Source organism: Strix aluco, chromosome 13 (genome assembly GCF_031877795.1).
Source record: "Strix aluco isolate bStrAlu1 chromosome 13, bStrAlu1.hap1, whole genome shotgun sequence".
NCBI lineage: Eukaryota > Metazoa > Chordata > Aves > Strigiformes > Strigidae > Strix > Strix aluco.
The window spans coordinates 11,957,824-11,983,360 of NC_133943.1; the positions used below are offsets into that span (position 1 = coordinate 11,957,824).

At 41.3% G+C, this 25,537-nt stretch overlaps 1 protein-coding gene across 6 annotated transcripts in view; it reads right to left on the reverse strand.

Moving 5' to 3' along the window:
• Positions 1-25,537, reverse strand: part of UBTD2 (ubiquitin domain containing 2) — a 60,737-nt gene that overhangs the window by 29,433 nt on the left and 5,767 nt on the right. For all 6 annotated transcript variants that reach the window (XR_012625007.1, XR_012625006.1, XM_074838685.1 and 3 more), the window contains one exon: positions 1,291-1,527. Coding sequence is in view for 4 of the 6 variants with exons in the window: in XM_074838685.1 (XP_074694786.1) it covers positions 1,291-1,527 (237 nt within the window). In the remaining 2 variants the exon portion in view is untranslated. The remainder of the gene's footprint in view (positions 1-1,290; positions 1,528-25,537) is intronic.

Below are 25,537 nucleotides of genomic sequence, written 5' to 3' on the forward strand. Positions count from 1 at the left end.
AGCCAGGTTGTGTTGCAGCACTGGAAGTTTCCACCTCGAAGCAACATTTCAGAGACCGACTGCTCAACAGCAGTGGGGAAAACAACACATTAAGCCAGAATTACTAGTAATGTTTCACACTTTTGTGTGGGAAAAGACAGACAGATCCCCAAATCCACCCCTTCCAAACTAGATACATCATCAACTGTGACTTCTTAAGGAACCTTAGGTCCTAAACACCAATAAAATAAAAGAAAAAAAAGGCAGTATGATAGTCAATCTCATGAAGACTAGTTACCCTGGAAAGCAATGTATGTGATCTTCCAAATCATCAATTTTTCTCCTCCCAGGAGACCCTAGTCAGCACATATATAGTGTCTTTTATTTGGTGCAAGCCTCTTCATGCCCCTTCTGGAACAGAGGACACTAAGCAGAGCCTAACCAAAACACATGCCTGCTTCAGTTTTGTGCTTTTTGTTATGGGTTGGTGGGTGATTTTTTTTTTTGTGGGGGGGTTGGGATTTTTGTTGGGGTTTTTTTGGTGAGGTTTTTTTTGTTTGTTTTTAATTTAATCCTGATTGTTTCAGGTTACTGAAGCTACAAATCCATTCAATTACCTTTCTTTTTTTTAAACAGACAACTTGATCTGTATTTCTATTAGGAATAAAGGGAAGTGATTAATTCCAGAAGTGTGGAGTGAGGGAGAACAGAGCTTGGGAAAAAAAAAAAAAAACACCAAAAAACCAGAATTCAGAACAACAGAGTGAAGGGGAAAGCACCTGAAATAAGTGCTTACGTTTATCTCATACAAGATCTTACAGCAGATTGCCAGCACTAAGTTTTTGGCAAAGTTTTTCATACTCTTCAGAAAAGAAAATTTAAAAAAGCCAACAATTCAAGCGCTAAAGAAACTCGTATGATTGGGAGAGGAAAAAAAAATCTACTCCCTTAAAAAGAGAGGCTGGAAAAAACCTTAAGAAAATTGTGCCTTCGAGCATCCAGGTGTTTCAAGAGATTACAGAAAGTCACAAGTGTTGCCTAGAAAGATCAGAGACTTAAAACTGTGCATTATACCATGTACCAGATTATACATTCAAATTTAGGTAACTACAGAAAGGTAGCTTTTCTTGGTCCCTCTACATACTAACATGATTTTGCTTTGAAACACCAAAGAGAAAGATGTGCATACTGAAATACAGGTGTTTTAAACTATTGCATACATGTCTAAATTGATTTTCAGGTTAAAAACTCATTCGCCTTAACCTACTGTTAACACTTCTCACAGGCCACATCCATCGTAGATGAACCTACCATGTGGTAGTGTTATGTTTGCACCATCAATGATTGCTTGTGCCAGTTCATGATCATTGCTCTCGAAAGCATGAGCAGCAGCCTTGAGGGCATCCCAAATCTCCTTGCGACCTTCGAAAGCTGGTGCTGTGTCCCAAAACTCATCCCTCTTACTGCGCAACTGTCCGTCAGTCATGGGGTAATCACTTTTCCATTTCGGTTTCTCTTTTTTCAAGGGCTGATTACGACCAAGAGCAACTGTAGAAGAGAAAGAGGAAAGGAAATTAAAAAAACGTAACAGCACAAAATTACTGAAGTGCCCTTTGGTTATTCTGTTTAGGATCTACTGAGCTGAAGTTTACTTTGGGGCAATCCTGATACTTTTTTTCCATCTCCTCCAAGGCAGCACCTCCCTTCCCCTGGGCTCCAAGTTTTACCTCTTACCAAAATTGAGGGGCTGCTTCCTGCTTGCTGATTTTACCTGCACTCCTGAGCACTGCACAACTGCTCCCCAAGCTCCCCCATAACACTGCATCCCTCTGCCTGTGCCCTGGGCGCCTGGCTGGGAGACTCACACCCAACACAGACATCTTCCAAAGGCTGTAGCAGTGGTACAGCAAGACGCCTGTTACCCCACCACCAGGGTGCAGCGAGACCACACTGCATCTAGTTATCCACTCTACACTGCTAGCAACACTCTCTGCTCAACAAACATGATACTCTGTTAATACAAGAGTTTTACGAGGCTAAAGATTTATTTTTTTTGCATCATCTCCTTTTAAACAGTTTTAATTCAGAGTAAGTATGTGTAGAAAGGGAAATAAGATGCACAAAGGCTAGAACTGTCAGAGACAGAAATCCCTAAAGAATAATCCAGGAATCCATCAAGCTTTAAAAAGGGGTTACCTCATTCACAATAAACACAAAAGCATTTGTTTCATTTTAACTACAGCTATTTTTGTGTAATAGCCAGTTAAGATAATCACACAGGTATAATGTTGTGGATTAAAACTACCTGCTCACTTTAAATTATAGCATTGCTAAAACCGTGCTAACCCCTTCTCTTCCATTTGTGTGAGGGGGTTATTTCAACTTCCAGTGGAAGGAAAAGCAAAAAGAAAGGAACAAACTTCTCCCTACGAGAGTTAACACCCCATTTCCTTCAGCCCCCTCCTGGCAGCCACTGCAATGGGACCCTGAGAGGATGAGAGCAGCGACAAACCACAAAAACAGTTCTCACCACAGCTCAGTACCGCAAAACCCTGAATACATACTTTAAACGTCTCCAGAGGAAATGAAGTGTCCTTCAAAAGTTAAACTAAATTTAAGTGTGTTTGCAGCTGAAAATAAGCCGCCCCTCCATGGGACAGGTCATAGAAACTGGGTGATGAATACTGAAGGCTTTTGCAAAACAGGTAAGCTACACAGGACTGAAGTCAATTAGGGATCCCATCACACATGATGCTGGAGAGCCATGCTCTCCTACACTCTCCATGAAGAGCCCGTGCCGCCCCAAGTGAGCGGAGAAACCTCAGCTGCCGTCAGTCCAGGGAAGCATGAAGAGAGGCAGTCTGTCACCCCACACCCATGTTACCAAGGCTGAAATCTCTTACAAGAATGAGACACCACAGCTGCTGTGATATCAAAGCCTGCGGAGCAAAGCTGCTGCTTATCAGGTGCTCCTGGCTAGTCTGCAAGGATGGCAGAGAACCAGGACAAACATTTAGTATTCTGTATCCCATGTACATCCTTAGAGATAATAAGAAACATTTCCTTTCTCCAGACCCTCTTATTTTTCTGACAGAAAGTTGACAATAGCTGACAAAAAACCTTGTATTGCTCCTCAATCTTAGTATAGCATTCAGTTTACAAAGGAGAAATAGTGTAATGTCTAAATATTCTTCATAGTTCTTAGTCTAGACTTACACTGTATCCCTACAGTTAACTACAAACCATATTTATGGCAAAGAGCATGTGTGGGGATGAGGGACATGACTAAGAATAAATGTCCATATATCAGAAATACTTATTTCAGGTAAGCTGTAACATTTTGCAAGAAACAGTATTTAATTCAAATATTCCCTCTTCTTCCTTGAATTTTTCTCTGCCACAGATGCACTCAGCTGTTTTGAAAACAGCACTCAACACCAAACGTTGGGTCTCAGGGTTGACCATCACTGCCTGGTGTGGCAGCAGACATTTCAACTTTACACAGGTTTTAAGGAGACCAAAACACATACACAAGGTTACACCTCATGCCCTTATACAATCTGACTTTATATGACCAAAGAACTACCTACTTCAATTCATAACTCAGAATGACATTCACATTTAAGAAGCTGAGACTTAAGTCATTGAAAATAGGATATTTGAAAGAACTCCTGATGGTAAGGTGACACTGCCAACTATGTGAAGGCATGAGCCTTCTTCAGATTAAAAATACCATAGTAGAGGATATATTTGCATGGCAACAAAGTCAGATCATAAAAAAGTAGCAAACGACAATTGCATGGCACACATGCAATGACTCCAGCTGTTATTCTGTATCCCATGCAGAAACTAATGATAATAAACTTCTGAATCCTTTCAAGTGACCACAAACGTTTATTGCTTTTTGTTTCCATGGACTGCTTCCATGAGATCGCTTCCATTTGCTTTTCAAAGAAGTGCTGACCATTTAACAGATTTCAGAACAGCAAACCCAAGTGTTTACAAAACACCAAGTTTCCTGGCAAAGCACAGCCTTTACTAGTCCAAGTCTCAGCTGAGCACACGCAAACTGGGAGCAGATGATGGTCCAGCCTAGAACAATGGTGAAGGAGGCAGCCCAGACAAGATGGACTGCATGCATTAAGCAGTATATTATGAAACTGTAAAAACATGGTAAAGCACTTAAACAAGGAATTGCTTCCTTATTAAGTCTCAGCAGTCAGAGCATGAAAATTTCAGACAGACTGACTGAACAGGACATTGTAAGAAATTCGGGTCAGTGGGCATCTTTTCTTCCCTTCTACTTCGGCTAACATCTGTTTGCCTGTACATTCAATGAATGCTAGTTTATCCCACAGGGCCCTCTCCTCCTCCCCAAATATTAATTATGAAAGTGGGTTAAAGGCACTTCCCCGCAGTCCCCGAGCATAGTGGCGTTTCCTGCACACAGCCCTGCCTGCCTGCTATCCAGCACCGTCACAGAAACTGCCATTTCTCTCCCTCACTTCCCCCTTCGCCCAAGACAGCATCCAAATATATTGCTCTTCACTAGGCAAGAATAGCAGGGGAGAGACTAAAGAGACGGAGATCCTAACAGTCTTAAATAACTTCTCCCTGGAGATAGAATCCTTTCTACACAGACAGCAGTGATGATAAACCCAGCGATAAATTCTTTTTTTCAAGTTGGAAGGAAGGATGGTGGAAGAAAGTGACTCTACAAATACCTCTAAAGCCAAATGCACTCTAACAAGCCATCCATCCCAGCACTAAGCCTTTAAACACAACTTGGCTTCACAAGCCAGTATTTAAAAAGGTCTTTAGCGTGTTTACCATTTATTAGAAGTGCTTCAAGAATCCCTTAAAAGCTTTATGCCCCCACGAAGAAGTATTCATCTCTCTCTAGCTGTGTAGATAGATGGAGCAGAAGGGACACAAGAAACTTAAGACGTTTAAAAAACTTAATGTGTGGAAAGGCCCCAATCTCCCACTTTCCACCTCATGTTTTAGATACTAGAGAAAAACATTGCTACATGAATTTCTACAGTCAAAGTTTTGGACCACATCAAAAGATTTTTCCCTTTTCTGTAATAAGGCTGATAAAGATTAGTCAGAATAGACAATGAAACAAACATCAGCAGTCTGAAACATTTTGTCAGGTATTTACAGTGTCAGTTTTCTATTCCTCACTTTGGAAGTAAACTAGACCTCAAAAGAAAATGTTGACTTCAATTAAGACCATGCACATCAGAGGCACAACCAACTTGCAAGATCTGGAAAAAAAGTAACACGCACATTAATTTTTCATCTTGCATCACTTCAACATAAGAAATTATTAATATCCTGCTTGAAAATATGAATAGTTTTATAAATGCCAAAAAGGCATGTTCTCTCTGAAGCAATATTGAAAGTTGCCCATCTCAATAGATGGCAGTGGTTGATATTTTTGGCAAGAGATTTAGTCACAATGAAATCTGAAGCCCATTAACAGTCTACTTTTCAGGAAGGAAAAGATCAGCACATTAGTGACACTTCAAAATAATTTAGGCTGGTTTTGCTCCAATAGATCACAGGTATTCAGGTGGTGCTGTGCATCCCAAAGAGGGGTAAGAAGTTGCTGACAACCTCTGGGACCTTGCCTAAGAGCAGCCTTTCTCAGGGAGAAGCAACTATACGGGCCATTATGTGGCCTTACAAAGGCTTTTCCTAGGCTGGTCAGAGGGGTTACTGTGAAGAGATTACAGATGGGTCTTTACCCTCCTGGATACTGGACCTGTTCTAGCCAGAGAGTTGCCTTAAAGATGCCACCTGTGCTGTTTCTCTCCCTTCCAGTCCAAATTACACCTCCTATTTGCGTGGTACACAGAACACAAACTCCAAACATCATTTCTAGGACTTGCTAAAGTCCATTCAGGTTAACAGCATCAGAAGCAATAGCTAAAAAAGTAAGAAGTCCTGATAATTACTAGCTGCATAATGAACTTCCTAGGGGTCAACACGCGGAAGAGAAGAAATCCAAATCTATCTAGTTAGGCACTCTAGAATACAGCACAAGGCCGGAACAGGAGAGGGAACAAGAACGGAGTGCACTGGAGAAGCAGGCAAGGAGAGAGACAAGTCTCATCTGAGCTCAGCATCCACCCATCTGGCATGTCTGCCACACAGGTGTCCCCAAACATGTGAAATCCAAGCACTACTCAAGACCCCTTCCCTAGTGAAGCATCCCTTATTAGACTGTTTAATAACTCAAAGTGACCTAAAAATAGTGACAGACAAGCAGTTGGTTGTTTCTGTCCCGTTAGTAGCATTTAGCAGTGTGTAATGTTTTCCCTTCACAGGTAGAGGAGCACCCTGGGATCCTCAAGGTAACTAACATCTCCACCTGCCCCCCGCCCCCCCCCCCCCCCCCCACTAACCTTAGCTCCTGGCAAACTACAAAGTCTTATTTTTCAGAAGGAAAGATGTATTTCTCCAGTCCTTGCAGACTATTTTATAACCTGAATTATGAAGGTTTGTTTCCCTTTCCCACAGCTTCCCAAAGCAATGGAATCAGAAAGGTTATCTACACCTCTTTTGAGTGAGTTTATGCAGATAAATCCAGATATTTAAATCAGTTTCTTAACAGAATGTCAAAAAATGTCTATGTAGAACTTTTTTTAACAGCTGTTGTGTTTGTTATGTCGCTATCACTGTGGATCACAGTCTTGCTCTCTCCTCCAAAGCGGACCAGATGAGTAGGAGCAGCTGGTAACGGAAGAGTCTCGTACTAAAAGCCAACATCAAGCTAAAGCATTCACAATTGCTAATTTATACATCCATGAACTGTAGCACTCGATAATCAAATTGGATAATATTTCTGCCCCAAAGGGCTTACTGTCAAATCAAATCATGCAAAACCAAGAGCTGAATGAGACAGCAGGCAGCTTATAGCCTCTGAAGGACAGGTGGACCTCTGCTTCAACTGTGAATCAGATTTTCCTCCTTCCCAGCTACTGACCATGCAGGCAACCCTGTAAGAGAGTCCACAGGATTTGGTCCCGTGTTACAGCCCAGAGTTAACTCCAGCAACTGAGCTAAAACTTAAGCATTTGGGGAAATGTCTCCTTTTCTGTCAGTCAGCCTTACATGAACTTTTCCCTCCCACCCCGTTTGTTCAAGTATCTTTCACCTATTTCTTAAAATAATGCTAGGAATAAAATTTGGCCTGTCAAGTTCATGCAAGCACCCCACAGTGAATTTGTTCCTCTTCCTTTGAAACGGAAGCATATATTGCTTATAGCATTAGTCTTTAGCTGCTCTTGTAAGAGGCAGGAGAAACTGTCTCAATTTGGCCGATGCGTGTGTCGGAAAAGACTCCATGCACACAGAACCCAGAAGGGGACATTTAGACTGGACATGCTCCATCTTAGGACTGGAGGCCCAAAGCTGTTGATCTCCATGCATCCACCAGCAGCTGTGTGTCGATGCTGCAAGAACAGGGCCTTTTCCATGCTTCCACATCTCTGCAGACATTATGAAGACCGACACACAACAAGAAACAAGCACTGGGGAGGGCTGGCATGGAGGGACCCTCAACCTGTGGAGCACAAGTTATAAGCAGATACAGGCAAGCGTTAAAAGATAACATCAAAGCGTTGAAATGACACTATCAGTGTCATCAAAGTGTTGAAATGGCAGTATCAGGAGAATCTGGCAAGACCTGATAATATTTTCTTTTTTTCTTTGTTTTGTTTAGGAAAATATCTAAAAGATGAAGACAACTGTTAAAGTGCTGAAAGATGAAGAAGATTTTCAATGAACTGTGAGGAAAGGAGCAGAAGCGCCCAACAGAAGTGCTGAAGGAAGGACAGAAAATCACCAGAACAGTCTATCTGAATGGGAAAGATGAGACAGATGTTCAGAAATGGATCTCATTCAAAAAGATGGGATTTGATGACTGCCAAGCTCCATGGGAGGAGGACAGAAATGATAACCCGTCAAGGAAACAACACAGACTAAGACTTGCAGAGGCCGAGGCCAGCCAGGAGAACATGGCACGCAGGTACTGTTCGGTCTGCTTCAACTGTAGACATGCACAACTTCAACAGGGGAAGCTATATCCTCCCAGGGACACACAATTTGAGAAATAGCAATGGGTAACTTTTTGAAGACACTCAGGAGAAGCTAACTAAATACTATACAGATTGAACTAATCATCAAAAAGATCTTCTTTACAAAATTGCTTCCCTGTTGAGGATCAGTTGCTAATAAAAGATTTTTCCAAGACAAATGAAATGCAAAGTAACAGTTTATTGCCCATAAAATTTCTTTTAGTAATAGTCCCAACAATTTCCCTCCCCACAACTGGCGAGCAGTACTGTACTTTATCAAATGAGTCTCATTTTAAATCTATTTTGCACCAATTTCCTCATAAGGTATCTCGTAATTTGGTATCAATATCTAAATACAGTTAATCCTCATAGTTTTCTTTGCACCATTCTCTAGTGTAATCCTTTCAGTAGTCGAATTATAATAATGTTTGGAGGAAGAGTCAGTACAAAGGAGAGGTGCAGGAAAACAGTGAAACTGGACAGGGGGCAGGAGATTTATTGCCTCTAAGAATTAGACAATTTGAATTATATTAAGTAGCATAGGCTTACACAATTAAATTACATTAAATAGCACAGGCTTACACAACAACAGGAAAATGGCATAATCTTATCTGTTTATTGCTAGTTTTCAGCACTTTTATTTCTTAAGGTTACATTCTTGCAAGGCAAGAACAGTATTTTGGAAAGGAAGTGTCCCCAGCCAGTAGTAAAAGACTTTTAGCCTTACAAATGAAATATTTCAGTGAACAATTAAAGTTTTTCTAACAAGGAGATGAAGTAGCCCCAAGATTTCATATGAAAATGAAAGGAAATACCTATTAGTACAGTTCTGAGAGTATTCAGAGCAGCGTAACGTTTCTGGGGACCCTGTGGGACTGAGACAGACATGAGTTTTCCAAGTCCTGTGTGTAGACGGATAGATAGATACAAAGACAATGCTTGAAACTAAGTTAAGTTATAGGCTTTTTCATGAAGAGACACTGGGGAGGGTGAAACGAGCACTATAAGACAAACTACATTTCCTGATAGAAATTCAAGTTATGTCTTTAAACAGATGTGTAACAAAACACCAGGCTACAGACTCAAACCCATGTTATAAAAGTAAGCAGACCAGTTAATTTTGAGCCAGGCAGGAAGCAAACTTGTGGAGTCTTTCAGAGCAGCAAACCTAGGAAAGATCAATCTGTGCACAAGGAGTAAATCCACCAACCAGCTCCAGGGGCTATTTCCCCTTTCTCCTACCTGAAAGGGGGTGAAGGGAGGAAGAAAAAAAGAAAAGAAATCAGATGGAGAAGGGGAAGAACTAGCAGGGGACAGCAGGCTGAGCACCACCACTCAAAGCCAGGCTCGCACTCCTGCGTGAGCCACCTGCCAGGCCCGACATTTGCTGGTGCTAAATGATGTATGTGGCCTTCTGGGGAAAGGGGGTGTCATCAATCACTTGTGCCTCCCCTACACTCAAAGCCAACCAGGCAAACAGCACTGTGCCCCCAAGATGCTGCTCACCTGTGCTGCTGTTAGTGATGTCGCAAAACATTGCTCAAAGCAGGAGCAAGGAATGCGCCTTCCCCATTTCTCCAGGGGTCTCCTCAACTCTTACCCAACATCTTCCTCCAAAAGGAGTTAATTGCACAGAAGAAACTATAGTGAATGAAATGCAAGTTACACTGATTAATTGCAGGCAGCTTTGGACAAGTCATACATGCACAAAGCTTCCCTGCCTCTCTGCATACACAAAGCACTAAATCTTCACTGCGTCAATCCAAAGGCTTCACAGCATGAGATATAAAACACATGAGAGGATGAGGGTGCATGAATGTGCTGGGCAAAAATTGATTCTGATTACCAGCTATTTCACTGTATTTTCCATCTCTCCCATAATTTTCGACAGGAACTGCAGAAGAAATCAAGAGAGCTTGGTATTTGCAGGCAGTTCATCACTCATCATCCCTCACATTTCAAAGAAGCCAGCAGTATTGCAGCAAAAAATAAAAGCTTCAAACTTTTGAGATCTGCTCCCTGATGGTATACCAGATCCAAACATCCCACCTCATCCCAACACACAGAGGATCTATTCAGATTACCGACAGCCTTGATACGTGCTTTGCGTTGGGACAAACTGTGATAACATAGGTCGCCTTTCACAGAAATTTAAACCATATCAGTATATTTTGTCTAATGTGAGGTGCAATTCACAGCTCAGAGCCAGTTGGCAAGAGGTGAACTTCAGCCTCCTGTCTGTTCATACAGGTTTTACAAGGACAATTCCTCTCCTCCCAGAGCTGCAAGAGCAGGATGGCAAACCCTCACGGTTACAAACACTCTGGATAAGTGGTGTCAGATAGAGCAATAATGCAAACAAAGCCACTGTGAAGTTCTCTACTGTTATTTGCCTCAACATTTCAAACAATATTTTTCAAAGGAAATTTTTTGCATTGGTCTCCCAACAAAAGCTCAGCACTATTTCCCAGTGTTAATTCTGTGGCTTTATTATTAGTTTACAAAAGCTTTGTGGTTACTCCTGAGCCCAGCCTGCCCACCCAGCTTCCTGCTGGAATCACTAGCAGAATATTTCTCGATCATCTCAGTTACGCTCATGATGCAACACCCCTTTTCCCGATAGATAGATGTCTAAGGGAGCAGACACCTTTGTCTAGTCACCACCTCAAATCCTTAGTGCCTCAGTCAAGGGGTGACTACAGATGAAGCAGGAACACTGCCAGGCAGGGTAAAGGCCAGCTGATGCCCATCTGTGTCTCTCGCACACCATCAGAGGAATCTTGGAGCCACAAATTCTGCTTCCGCAGCCAGTAGGAAGAACAGCAGTAGCTATACTGGCTGCTCAGCATTAGCTCCAGCCTCGCAGTGAAGTTCTAGTAGCGCTTTGGTGGAACAGCTTCAAGGGACAGACGTTATCAATGCAATTACCTGTCAACACTGTTTACACTAGAATTTAAACTGCTCCTATTTCTGGTAGATGCATGTTTTCAGCTGGATGCAGAAAGGATGAAGATTTACCCATTCCCAAATCATGGCGTGCAAGCACCAAGACCTTTAATCTGTACCATCTACAGTACACAACTAGACTATCTTTTTGGAAACCTATGACAAGAACCATTAAGGAAGCTGTCAGCAACATGAAAAATATTCTATTTGAGACAGGCTGCATAAAGTACATGCTTCTTTCAACTTCTGCAAAGCATACCTTAAGTTAAAACTCAATCACATCCTCTCACATCAACAGCATCAATGCAACCTCTCACATGAAAAATAAAATAAGCGTGGTACACAGCACGGTACGAGCTGGAAACAGTTGTGGGAATGCAGTGGAAAGCTGCACAGAGCTTACCTAAAAAAAACACCCCAGTGCTTTGTGTCTCTTATCAGGAGAAAGAATGCCACTCAGCAACTTCACTTTTAAAGTACTTTAAAACCCTTTTGTATCTTCCCCTTGATTCAGTTAACAGGGAAACTTTAGACACATCAGATAAAACTGACCTGTCAACTCCATGCCAGTATATTGCTGATGCAGGCACATGCCTGCTGTGCCAGACCAGCAGCACGGACCAGTCTCATCTGCTAGCATGGATTTAAGACAAGGAAAGATCTAGTGTTCCCAGCTGCAAATGAACATTGTCCTGGCTCAGAAGCCCCCTTCCTCCTTGCTAATGTTCTCCCTCTGTCCACTGAATAACAAGCACCTATATGAACTGCTATTTAAAGACACTTACTGGAGGCTGACATCCCTTCTGTCAAAAATAAAACCAACTTATAACTGAAGTGCTACAAGTGCTTCTCTGCAAACTAACAGCCGAGGTTGGCACATTTTGAGCAAGGCACAAATCAGGGTCTGACTCAGTGGCATTTAAACCAAAGCTTTGCTTTTATGTTGGCCTAAGCCATGGGAGCGGCACGGCTAGTGCCAGCCTCTGTCACGCAGCCACAGACCGACCACACAAGGTCATCACAAATTTGCCAAGTTTGGTAAGTGACAGACAGGGACATCTGCTGTACATCTGGTCTGCGTTTAACGCACCACAAGTACTTCCACTAGCACAATTTTCATTAAAAAAAAAAAAAGAGAAATCAAAGGCAGCCTTATTCTTCATCCTGCCAGAAATAAAAAATATTAAACTGATAATTTTCTTTAAACAATGCAGCTGGCTCCACCCTGATTAGGTGTAACTGTTCTGAAAGCCAGCTGGCACACCCTTCTCGCCAAGCCCACATGCAGTGTGTGTACACATGAAGCTGCAACTTCTGAAGACTTTCTGGACAATGCCACCAGTGGATTTACTTTATTACAAGAAGTAACCCCAGACTTCTGCAGCTCTTAGCCCATTCACTGGGTCAGAAGGAAGGACAGCAAGGGAAGAGCTGGGGTGCTCCAGTGCCCCGACAGAAACAAGCTCTGCCAGTACCACAGAGATTCAGAACTACTTTCAACATAATTTAAATTTTTTTAGGTCACCACTATGGCTCAGTGCTAGGAAATTTAAAAACCAGCAGAGATCCTAGAAATGCATAAGGCTCCCCTAAAGTAAAATTTCTTAGGAGGAGCTGCAGAAGTCAGTGCAATCTTCAAATCCTATCTCACCACAGTGTTATTTTGTGTCGGGGTATATTGCATTAAACCCTTCCACCAAAATCTGAAATTTAACACGGTCTATGTAATATAAAGTATACTGCACAAGACAGATGGCCGATTTAATGCTCCTAATGAATACTTAGGTGAACACAGCATTGCCACGTCACTTCTGCCATGCACAGCAGTCACAAATTCCAGAAGGGAGCGAGCAAAAAATCCTCCAACTTGGTAACTGTTTTTACAATGACCAATGATTAAATTAGCTTAGTTACAGGATCTAACACCCTGTCTTGAATTTATTCCAGTGCCACAGTTATTGGCAGGGATAAAATTTCACATTAGCCAATTAACTAAATGCACTATTACTGTATCTCAGCTACTTAAGCTCATCAGTTAATTAAGAGCTCAGTATAAGCTGAAAATAGGAATCTTACCTGACACACATACCAAACATACATTACCTTAATGATTTAATTTTACAGTTCCATATTACATTCCACAGGTGCCATTTGGAAAACTGAAGGGCAACTGCTCAGTTTAAGGAACAGGTGAAAGATGCATAAGCAAACGTTTAAAGATTTAATCTAAGAGATTGTATTTCTTAGAATGATACTTGCTGCTTTACTAAGCTCTATTTTACAAGGTAGTTTTTAATGATAAAATTACCATTTCACACTTACTACAAATTACTTCTGTATCAATTTTTAGATGCTTTCAATTTGGTTCCCATTTACGAAGTGTTTTATCTTAATGTCTAACTAAAACCTACTACTCATTTTCCCAGGGACTACGCTCTGGTAATTTCTGAGAAGTGTGCCTGCCTGTGCAAGCTGAACAAGGCAGACCTGTGGGCACACAGCCATGTTAAGCACCTGCAGCTGTGGACAGATGTGTAACAGTGAGATAATACATTCTCGATGCTCCTCAGATGTCAAGCTTCTTTCTGCAAAGTAATCTCTCAACCACCTCTTAACAGAAGGTGGTAACGTCTTCTTTAAGAGCTGTCAAGTCAGTCCTGCCCTACACAGCACCAGCACACCAGTGATTTAGGAGCAGAAAATTGAGTCCCCCACTTGTTGATGCTTTATCCTTTAAGGTCACTCCTGACACCACAGCATCACTCAAGATTACCCCAGAACATGGACCTGGTTTTTCATCTACCACCAAGCCCATCTTCTGGGAACATTTGTCCTTCCTGGCAAGTTTACAGCCATAGGATAAAAAAACCCCCAAGGCCTTGCAAGGGTGAGGCTTCATTTTTGTGGCAGGTTGATTAAAAACAAACAGGAATTCCAACCTAACAAAAACCCCTCTATATTTCAGCTGCCCTTAGCACACAAGGTTCTTCATCCACAGAGGTTTCTACATGCTACAATATTTTAACCAGCAGGACTCATCCTCCTCCCCTACTGTCCCTTGTTTCTCATCAGTAAAAACCAATTAGTCACATACAAATCAGTATGACCACAGAAGCTAAATGATCACATCACTGAGTCTCCAGGTGCTCCCAAACAGCAAGGTACTTAAAGAACTAGGTCCATTTTTATATTCATACATTTGACTGTGTACACTGAACTTCTGCAGGGCAGAAGTCTGACAGACTGGTGGCTTAACGCCCCAGTGAAAACCAAAATCATTAATTTACTTCTCTAGTCAATACTTTCTGGATCCACAATCCAGTTAATAAGCTTGAAAATTTATTCATGGAAGTACATATGCTCACAGCCTAAGCAAACTCCAGCCTTGAGTTCAACAGCATGTCATCTAAACAAGTGGGGAAAAAAAAGAAACAGATAAGGAAAATTGATGATGAAAGTTAGATTTTTAAATAAGTAATTTTGAAACTCAACTCCTATCTGGACAACCATTCTCCAAGAAACTCCAACATCCAAGACTGGAGAAGGCTCAGCAGCTTGAAGGTCTACAAATGGGTGTAAAGGACAAGTAGCATCAGTGGTTCAAAGGTGCAACACCTGGACTTCTCAAACAAGAGTGATATGGAGCAATCAGCAGTTGTCTTGGGATGCTGAGAAGTCTACTGCTCCCCACACACCCACCAGAGGTTAGAACACACAGTAAAAAACAACTGAAGATAAATTTGGAACTATCTGCTTGAAATTAACTCCTGTCAAAAACTGGTGGGTCCAACCCTACATCTCATTTTCACGCCATGTGAAGGATAGGAATTAGCCTTAAAACAATGTGTAAAAGAGCCACAGAATCTAAAGCAGACACTGGAATCTGCTTAAGCAACTGCATTAAGTAATAAAATGAAAGCGGTTACTGACAGGAGCTGGGGGGACCCAGGAGCAGGTTACAGCAATTGACTGACAGCTCTGTTCTCCAGCTGAAGATGCTAGGGATTACAAAACAAGAGCTAAACCCTGAAGGGAGAGCAGTTCAGAGAGAGAGAGGGAGAGAAGCTCCATAATAGGATCACCTGGGAGCACGGAAACGGGATAAAGATTATCTTCTTCTGAGTAAAAGCAATGTTGGGTAATTTCTGCACCACCCACCCATATGTCCCACCCCATACAGCTCCTCTCCCATGCCATAAGGTGCCACATCTCTTCTGAAGACTTCTACCCTTCACTGACAGGGTGACATCCATCCTCTTGCCTCTGGCTTCCATGGTCATTTAATTATGCAGATCTTGGAAGAAAGATTAAAACATGCCATGAGTTGAATTTTTATAGTTAAAACTTGTTTTCAACAGCCATCTCCAAGGTGAAAGATTTTAGGGAGAGAATGAGCTTCACACAGAATCCGAGGGTTCACCACAGGTTGAACAAAGCTCCCGTTTATTTTCCAGTACTTACAAAGGAAGGGAAAAAAAACTCATACCCAAGAATTAAAAAAAAAAAATACACACTGTTCCTTCTGTAATGAGACTAAGGACTTTCTATACTATTTTGTTACATAATTTAATAAGTAACAATAGTTTACTGATAACAATTACATCATTATTTAGCACGATTACCTTTGAATAATCCTTCTTTTGATGGCAAATGCACAGAATTTCCTCTTGTGCACTCTTTGTGCATAATGCAAGATGGCAAGAGTCACAGCACCTAAGAACACTGTGAACACGAACTCTGCATTCAAGGGTTTGGTGGTTTTTTTTCATTTGGTTGTTTTTTTTAGCAAAGGACAAGCTGGGCATATTCTACAAGTTTAGTTATTTCTCAGTGTTGTTCAGATTAATACTGATAAAGTTTACAGGACAGGCTGGATACTAAAAAGCCTTTAAAAAAATCCTTAATAGGTAATGCTTAAGTTTTATTAACTTTAATCTGCAAGCAGGATTTCTTTAAAATTGCACAAAGTGTATCTACAATATTTTATGTATTCTTTACTAATAATGCCCAGGCAACCTTAGAAGACCAAGCTGCCTTTAGAAAAAACACCTATGTCTGGCTATTTTACCTCTTAGCCATAAGGAACTCCTTAACAAAAGGCGTACTTGAGAGTTAGAAAGCCGTATTTATGCCAGAATTAGAGACAAGTAATAATACATAAGGACACTAGTTCATTGCTTAGACAGTTAGAAAGCTATCATCCATCTTCACAACCTAAAATGAAAAATACGCAAGCCTTTGATGCAACTTGTGTGTATATATATATCTATCTGTAAGTCTCATACATCCAGGCAAAAATAAAACTCTACTGTTAAATGGGAGCACTTGAACAAAGTAGACTTAAAAGTACATCCTTTCAAGGCCATTTTAACTCCCTGGGGATGTACTCGGAGAAAAAAAAACAGACCTATTATAGCCTGTGGTCAAGGATTATTGATGCAATCCAACTTTAAGCATTTAACTGAAGGCGCCTGAATTGGGAGCATAAACAAGGCAGCCTTCTCCAAGCAATGCTGAGCATGGACGTCAGCTTCTGCTGTGAACCTTCTGCAGGAGCCTGCTACTCTCTGTGAGATGGAAGAACCTTGGAGTAGGCACGGGAAACTGCCCTCTTCATTTCAATTGCTCAAATGAAGACAGATTGAAGTAGCCAGAGTATTTCCACCTTTAGAAAATGCATTTGATCTCTTTCAAAAGTCCCTGAGCACGTAAGTCTTTAGCTCTATTAATGGACTGAGTGATGCTTGTTCTGTACCAAAGGGCAGCGTTTCCAACAGACACAATATCACATCCCTTAAGTAACTTCTCTTCCTTTCGAATGAAGGGATCACTGCAGGACATAATTTGATTGAAAATGCATTTAATTCTCAACAACTCAGAGCAAGCCAAAGACTGGCAGTGCAATGATTATGCTGACAACAGTATCGGCTGTTACATATCCAGCAATAGCTGAAGTAGGTCTTGACCATGGGCTACGCTCGTCTTTTCTAAAAAGGTACTCACCATAATGCTTGGAGGAGCTTATTTCTCCAGTGTCATCATCTACTCATAAGCAAAAGTAGTATTGTTTGTCAGGACAGGTGCAGTTTTCCTACTTTTTCACATAATTTAAGACATGAGTGCTGTAGTAGCAGATTAAAATACGCGTATGCTGATTCTGGACTTGAGAGTTAAGTTTCTGCAGGAAAAGTCTTTGGTTCTGAGTTAAGGCAGAACTCTACAGTATCAGACAGACCCTCTTCTCACCCCTTGCCCCCTTACTTGAAGGGAAAATAAGCCTAGCTTCAAATTTAAGGATGAATACTTTGATTGGTAATGAGTGAGAATACCTTAGCAAAAAGAGATTCTTATTTCAGAAAAACAAGAGCCCAGATCTCCCATGGTTTTTGAAAGCATTGAGAAAAAAAACAAAAATGCTGACTGCTGGCTATACTAGTTAAAAGAATTCACAAAAATGGCTGGATGCAAGTACATTCCGGATTCACCCAGCTTGCTGTACTAATTACTGTGCTCTAATGAGCAAACCATGCCCATGAAGTGCTGCTTCTGCAGCTCTGATCAAGGGCGCCTCAAACCCCAGACCCAGCAGAACTGGGGCTGCATCTTGGACTCCATCACAGTAGCAATCAAATTGCAAATGCAAAAGAAATCCATTTGATCCACCAGCGAATAGAATAAATACACAAGGAAAGTATTTAGGCTTCCTTGCTTTTAAAAGCCTGTATCAAATCTAGGAATGGAAAGCATACGGCTGGGACTTCAGCAGACGGAGCAGCTCAGTTCAGCTCAGGCCAGGCCCCAGGCAGTGACTGCTCCTAACAGTACTTTCTCTCCTGCTTACTTTTCAAGCTGTAGCTTTGGTTCATAAAACTATGGCCAGTGTTCAGGACCCTCCCTATTACAGCAATATTTAGACACTACTAGCAACAGAAGCTATTAAAAATAATAATCAGACAGGCAATAAGAAACAAGAGACTCCTTTGCTGTGGGAAGAGTAATCTTTGCTGGGGTATGTCCAAGATGAATACCAACTACTTAGAGACAGTTGGAAAAATCAAGTAGGAAGAATAATCCTCTTTGCATGTTCTCTTCACACTAAACCTGGAAGTTTGATCTCTACTATTCTAAACCAACCCCTATTTTTATGACAGGGCCGTAATTTCCCCTCCCTGAAGCACAGCATTTTCCTCTTGGCTATCACAGAAGAGCTTGTGTCTTCCAGTTTGTTAGATACCTACACCTGCAACATCAGGAGCTGATCCAAACTGTCACTTCAAGAAAGTCATTGCAATACATATGTTTTCAGCAATCACACTGCTTGAAAAAGCTAGTCCTAGAAACATTTAAAGACTGGTCAGTAAAGTACTTGGTACTCAGTTAATCAGACTCACATTTCCACAGAAAGAGCAGGCTGTAATGTTAGCCACAGAACAAGTGGGGGGGGGGGGGGGGGGGGAAGAAAAAGCCATGTAATCTAAAGGTTCTTGACCTGTGTAAAATCTAAAGATGAGCAAGAGAAAAATGCACCAGAAAATGTTCATGTCTGAGTAGCATTCACCCCAGCTCCTCCAGCTGAAAAGAACTCATTCATAGGGGCTCATTATTGAACATCAAAATTGACTTTAACACATAATAATCTGCACTGAAATAGTTTGGTAGAAAAATATTTGTTTTGTGAGAAAAAGGGTTCCTGATTTATTAACCTTCAACATAAACAAGTGAAAATTGGAAAGTTTCAAAATAGGAACAGGAAAAGAAATGGTGCAGGTACCTATATCTGAATTGCATGGCAAGAGTTCCTTCAGCTGGAAAACATCCTCATATTAATTTATAATAATGAAATGAGACATGTGAAAGAAGGAAGGGTGACTGCACTGAGCAGCTAGAAGTGCACTTCATCAATGGAAGATGAATTCAGCTTGGAAATTTGGCAGGCAGAGCAATCAGATAGCGACAGCATACTTGAGTAGGCAAACCTGGAAAGAGTTTTAAGACAAGATTAGATCAGTTGGTAGAATTTCTAAGACAGAATATTCTGTTTGACACAGCACTGAACTAGAAAATACAGAAGCCTTTGCCGGCAACTCACTGTCATTTTGGACTTTGCACAACCTTGTTTTAACCTGCATTGTCACTATTTAATAAAATAGATTTTTTTAACAGGCTTGATTATCAGATAGCAGTGCTCTCAGCATCTCTCTGGATGTAGCCTGCCAAGAGATGTTAACAAAGCAGGACACTGGCAGGAACTGAAATGCTTCCTCCCCCACCCCCAAGTATCTATAATATTTTCCTAACTAATGTGGAGCTCAATGCAAATTATTAACTCTTGGTAATAAGCTTCCCACCACAATAAGATAAAACATTAACGTCGTTTCTTCCATAATCCTGCGGCACACCATTTTCCCTGAATATAGTCATCAGAAACAACATAATTGGAGTAAAAAAATTGCACTTGCATTCTTAAGATAAAACACGTGCTGCCTTTGGGACGGATAAAGCAAGAAAAAAAGTGAATTCCATAAGTGAACAGTTATAGAGAATGCAAAATAAATGCTTGCTTATTTTCCAATGCAGTATTTTGAGGAAGCAGTGGTAAGCACTGCTTTAAATATATTTACTTATAAATTCTTGACATAAAGTTGCTCCCTGGGAACTGATCGTGACTGATCACGTCCTGGGATGGATGATGGCTGGGAATGGGGATTGTTAGAGAGTCCACCCATTCTGCATGTGTAATCGCTACTCCATGGTGAAGCAGTTAGCTACACCCCATCAATGGGATGGGTACAAAGCGGGTGTTTCATTTGGCATTCACCAACTAATGCATTCCCAAATTTCTACTCCCAGTTAGTTTGGTAAGCAGTCTTCACTTAACTGACTGGTGGCAAAATCATTTAGAAATCTCCACTGGCAGCACTAAATGACACCGGCTATGTTAAACAAGGAACCCAGATTCCCCGCTGCTTCAAAAACCCATGGAGTATTTCACTTTTCAAGCTGTCTAAAAAGCTAGATAGGTAATTTAATCACAAGTCATGATTCCTCCTCCTCCCCAACCTAAACCTAATCACTAGAAGAATACTATTTAGGAGAATTAGGTGCACAACAGAGCAGTCATTCTGCTAGAAAGAGCATGAAATTTCCCAAGGAGACAAAGCACACACAAGTCTTTCACCTCTACTAACACCTTACTGGACTCTGGTGGGTGAAAGACTACAAAGGCAATCAGTGCAGAAGTGAGATGGTACCTTATCAAACATGGGTACCTCAGAGCATTAATTACTGCTAAATAGGCAAGGAAGAAAATTACCAAGATGGTAAGGTTATGAGTCCTGAACTCCCTTCTCGTCAAGCTTACCTGACAAGAAAAAATAGATAAGGACAGTTCAGAAAGTGCAGAAGTTGCTTCCACCAAACCTGTAAGGGCCAGCTATCAGGCTGTAAACTCTTCGGGGCCAGTATTGTTCCTTTGGTTCAATTTATTCAGTATTCATGAGCTAGCCCAACAGAGACCCAGACTACAACTTGCACTCAGGAATAGCATGATTCTAGCTGTAGGTGCATCTCCCCCAAAGAAACGGGACTTTAAGAAGAGACCAGCAGGACAGAAGCCATGAGATACACTTAGGGTCAGGAAACGCTGGAGTTTTCCTTTAACTCTAAAAAGCATATTTTGGTACTGTCTCTCTCCATAAGAAACAAAAGGTAGAAAAGCTTTTGGAAACCTGCACCTGGACACGTGAGATTATTTATGTCATGATCCCTCCAAGGCATTGGTGGGCCAGGCAGCTCTGTCACAGTTGAGAAGCTGGCATGTTTTCTAAGAGTTTATGCCATTTGGAATAAAAAAAGATACCCCGAATACAGTTAAATTGTTTTTAGAGGTTTACAGGGAAATAATCTCTGTACGTTGGGTCGTTTTTTGTCATTTTGAGAGAAAGCACACGGGTTTAGAAAGTCTCTATCATGAGCCAGAGTTCAAGAACTAGAACATTATTTACACCTAAAGGACTCTCATTCCAGTATCGCCTTGCAATAGCAAACCACAATACCCACGCTCGCTTGTTCTGACAACGCTGCTGCTCCTTTATTCTCCCAGAGGAGAGGCAAAAATTGTGTATTCCCTCTTGTTCCATTCTGAAGGAGTTTCAGTTAAAGCCAAAAAAATGAGCCTGTAGTATTTTTGGAGCTATTTTTGTGCTGTAATATCAGTACAGCAGCTGGAGCGTCCTGGATATACACAACAAATGCGCTTGTTTCAGTTGTGTTAAGGCAGTGATGGGACACAGCACTAAGTAACATCAGTGTGAGGCTATACAATACATGACTGATTTAAAGCATGTGACTTTAATCGAGCAATGTGATTTCAATACTCATGTGGTTTTCTGTTGCAATTCAAGCTGTTTTGGCACCAGAACTAGTTTTAGATTTGGATAAAAGATACAATGGAGATCTACAGATGTGAAACACCAACACACAAATGAGTAAGAGAACTTATCTCAAATGAGCATTTAAACCTGTCTTAGAATATCCGATATTGATAAGCACTTTACAGAACATATTTTTATTTGATAATTGCCTGTATTTATAGCAACCCATGTTCTTTTAATGTACTTCTGTAGGAACATAGCAAAAAAAATTTACAAAAAAAAAAATCAGTCTGTTATATATTTTACTGAGCCAAGTCATCAACATGCAATTCACAAGTGAGTTCCAACTCTTAAAAAAAAAAAGTTTAAATAGATATTTGACAGCTTTCCCCTTCTTCACCCATCAAAGTGCTAACCCTCAGTTGGGACCTGTGATTTACCACCCATTCAGCAGGTTTGCTCATTACATGCACTGGATGTACGTAACGCACAGGCAAAGGAAGAGATTCGCTCGCCCTCAGCAAGCAGGGCATTCACATCACGTCCTGAACAGGCAACCAGACCAAATCCGGGAACAGCGAAGGATGCTGCTACTTAAGAGGTGTGAAGGACTGGAGTGCTAAGCTTCATCCAAACGTATGTTTAACTACTGCTGCCACCAAATATAGCCTCCTTGCAAATACATCCAGCAAGAGTTAGCAAAATTGTTAGTCCAACCTTAAGATAACGTTTATGGTTTCCAAACTATTTAACACGTATGCTACGCTTTGCTTGCCATTAACACTTCCAAACTGCTTACTGCCCGTGTCTTCTCACCCTCACTTCAGTCCCTGTGTTAACAAGCTTGGAGCAACCAGAGCTTGCTACTAGTAGAACCAGGACTTTTACCTGCAATACGGTTCTCCACCAAAAAAGCATCTAAAAATGTGCTTCCATGTTCAGAGACCTTGAGAGTCCCCTCCCCACTTCCAGCACAGACCCACACATACAACAGGTCCTTCCTGTCCCCCATGTACGTACCATGGGGTACGTATATGCAATGCAGTGACTCACACAAGAGGGATTTAGAAGTGTTCGTCGGGTGAGAGCCCAAATGAAAGCTAAGCATCCTGCATTATAAACATTATTTTGATGTATGCAGCTTTTACTTGCACCAGAGTTGTAGCAAATGCATCTGAAAACACTCTGAGGGCATTAAGAAGTCCAGCATACATGACATATGCAACATTTCCCTATACACTTGCCAAGAAGTACTTTGTGCAGTACATATGAAGCATGTGAATTAGCAATTTTTACTTAAACCATTTACCTTTTCACCAGTCAGCCATTATCCTCAGATTGCTGATGCTTTACAGCAGACTCAGGCGCTCAAGTAGCAGCATGCTGCCAAAAAAAAATTGGCAGTAGAAAATGGCATTTGCCAGCTGCAGGTACTATCTGCTATTTTAAAGGTACTGTTTTACAAAAAGACTGTATTTACCCATACAGACAAGAAATCACAGGAGATGATAGTTCTGTGGCGGAAAAGTAAAGCAACAAAGTAAATGCCATGAGAGATCCTTTTCATGAATCCAGGGTGCCCTTGATCACAGCATGAGAGCAGAAATTGAGCTCCATGACTGAACTTTAAAAATACAAAGGTAACAAACTTCCAACCCCAAGCTACTGTATTCTGCTCCCGATGCCATTTCAGGCCCTGAGAGTGTTCTCAAACTGGGAAAAGGTGAAAAATGCCTTCCTACATAATATGTTGTCTGAACTAAGAGAATTATTTATAGTTGCTACATTTATTATAAATTATTATAAACTGTAACTTGTTATGAACTATAAAATGTTTATAATTTTATGAAAAATATTTTAGTTGTTTATAGAAAAGTGTCAATAACAGTAGGCTGAAAATATATATACATATGTTTTAAAGGTAAACTTTCCCTATTAAACATGTTCAAAGATAACATGAAATCTACAGCATTGTATGATAAATTTTCACATTTTAGTCTCTACTCTTTTTCCCCTGGGCAGGACCTGTTCTCGCTGAAAACTATTGAAGCAGTCTTCACTACCATTTGTAAAGTGCCTTTTCTTTTATGATTGTGAACATGGGAAAACCACACGATAGATCAGAAATTCCCCAAATGCCCTCCCTTCTACCTAATCTTCAGCACAAGGATGTCTTTTTATATATATACATATATATATATATATATATATATATATATAAAAATCCTTCAGCACATCTGAATTTCTACAGAAGTGAAGAATCATTCCTTCAGAACTGTGCCCATCTCCTCCCACAAATGGCTTTCAAGCCGGGCTTTGAATTTTTCCTTTTAAATCATGTTCACTAAGGAGGGGGGAGATGGGAAGAGAAAAGGACATTGAGAAAAGGATGAAGGGAGGAGCTGTTACAGTGATCTGATATGCAAGCACAGCAGCAAGGACCCCCATCCCCACCAGTGTTTCTACTTTATAAAGTACAATTTTCAAATGCTTTACATTATGCCCTAAGAGGTCAGCTGGATGTAGAACAGCTCCTGCAAACTGATAGCATGTATTAATTGCTCATGCGCTTATTACCTGCAGAACCTGCAGTGCCCCTGCATCTCTCAGCACCATGAAGTCTCAGAATGACAAACTACTTATGTAATTTTAAATATGTAAGGTAGCCTAAGAAACTTCAGCCCCATCAGGATTTAAGACATAGTTTTTAATTTACTTCGAAGGTGGGAAACGGAACAAAAACCCTTTGCACAGTTTGCACTGCCCCATCTTTTGTCCATCTCGCATTTGCACAAACCTAATCCGAGCGTGCCAAGAGACTGGCTGACAGCTGTGAGATCGGCCCAGGGTCAGCAGAAGGCCCAAACGCAAAATACAGGTTCCTGCTGAAACCTACATAAACCACATTAGACATCCTGCATATTTTACTGCACACAGGTCAAGAAAATAAAATATCAAGTTACACACTATGCTGTAGGTGTTTTCCATCAACTGTACAAGCAGTGCAATGAGCACTCATACTGCTTTTGGATGTGTCGCTCTTCTGCTGATATTGATAACTCAGTATGAAACACTGAATTAGATTCTGCATTTTTCACACTGGAAACACAATCACAATGTGAGGGAAAAGCTTTTTTTTTTTCTCCTTAAAGAAAAACAAAACCTGTACTTTGCTTCCCAAGTACTGGAACATTTCTCTTTCTTCAAATCTTAGATTTCAGCCAGACAACATATAGGCAGCAGATTAAGCTGTAACTGAAAGCCTCAGAGTGCAAGTGTTCCATTCAACAGCCAGAAATCAGGTTACTGACTTCAGCTTTTTTTATTCTTCCTTGTACTCCACCCGTTTCACAGAATAGGTCACTTCATAGCCTCTCCCTTCTGATTTTGGGTAATCGAGCCTCGTTGCTCTTGTCACGCTCCCATGCCAAGCGCTGCCAGCCACCAGCCTCCCACCAGCAGGACCAGCAGCCGTGGCACAGGCGCTTCCCCAGCGCGTGGATCCAACGTGCCCTGCGTGCTCGCTCCCGACATATGGATTCACCAGCCCTGCCAAGTCGCAATACAAATGCCAAAGGCTTAGGATCACTGTGAGCAAACAGAGCCCATAGGTTTTCAGTAAACAAAGCAAGCAGATGCCTCTGAAAGCCCACCGTACAAACGTGGCGCTCGCATCGCCCTGGCATCCATCTAAGGTCAGCACCTTTCCACATGCTGAAACTTAGCATCTGAATCTGGCAAGACATCCCCGAGGACTACCTCATCTGCCTGCTTACTACAATTATGATGACTACAGCTGTCTAAATGGAGCAGCTTTTAAAACTAGAGTTAGGAAGATTTAAAAAGGCTCAATTTCATAATGTCACTTTCGAAAAAGAAAAAAAAAAAGTCCTTCAGAGCTTCCAGCTGGAATTAAAATGAAACATACAAAAGCCTCCACAAACTTCACCTGAAGCACCTGCATGTAGGAAAGATGAAGGTGAACTAATGGCTTCTGCTTTTAAGCTGCCGCTTAGGCACTATGCACGCAGGAGATGCCACACACAGACTTCCCTGCTTCATCCTGGCTGCTGGGTGGCAGAACTCCCCCACAGAAATGCTCTTGCCTTCCCAAGACAGGGATGCCACCAGCTCTGGAAAGAGAAAAACTAA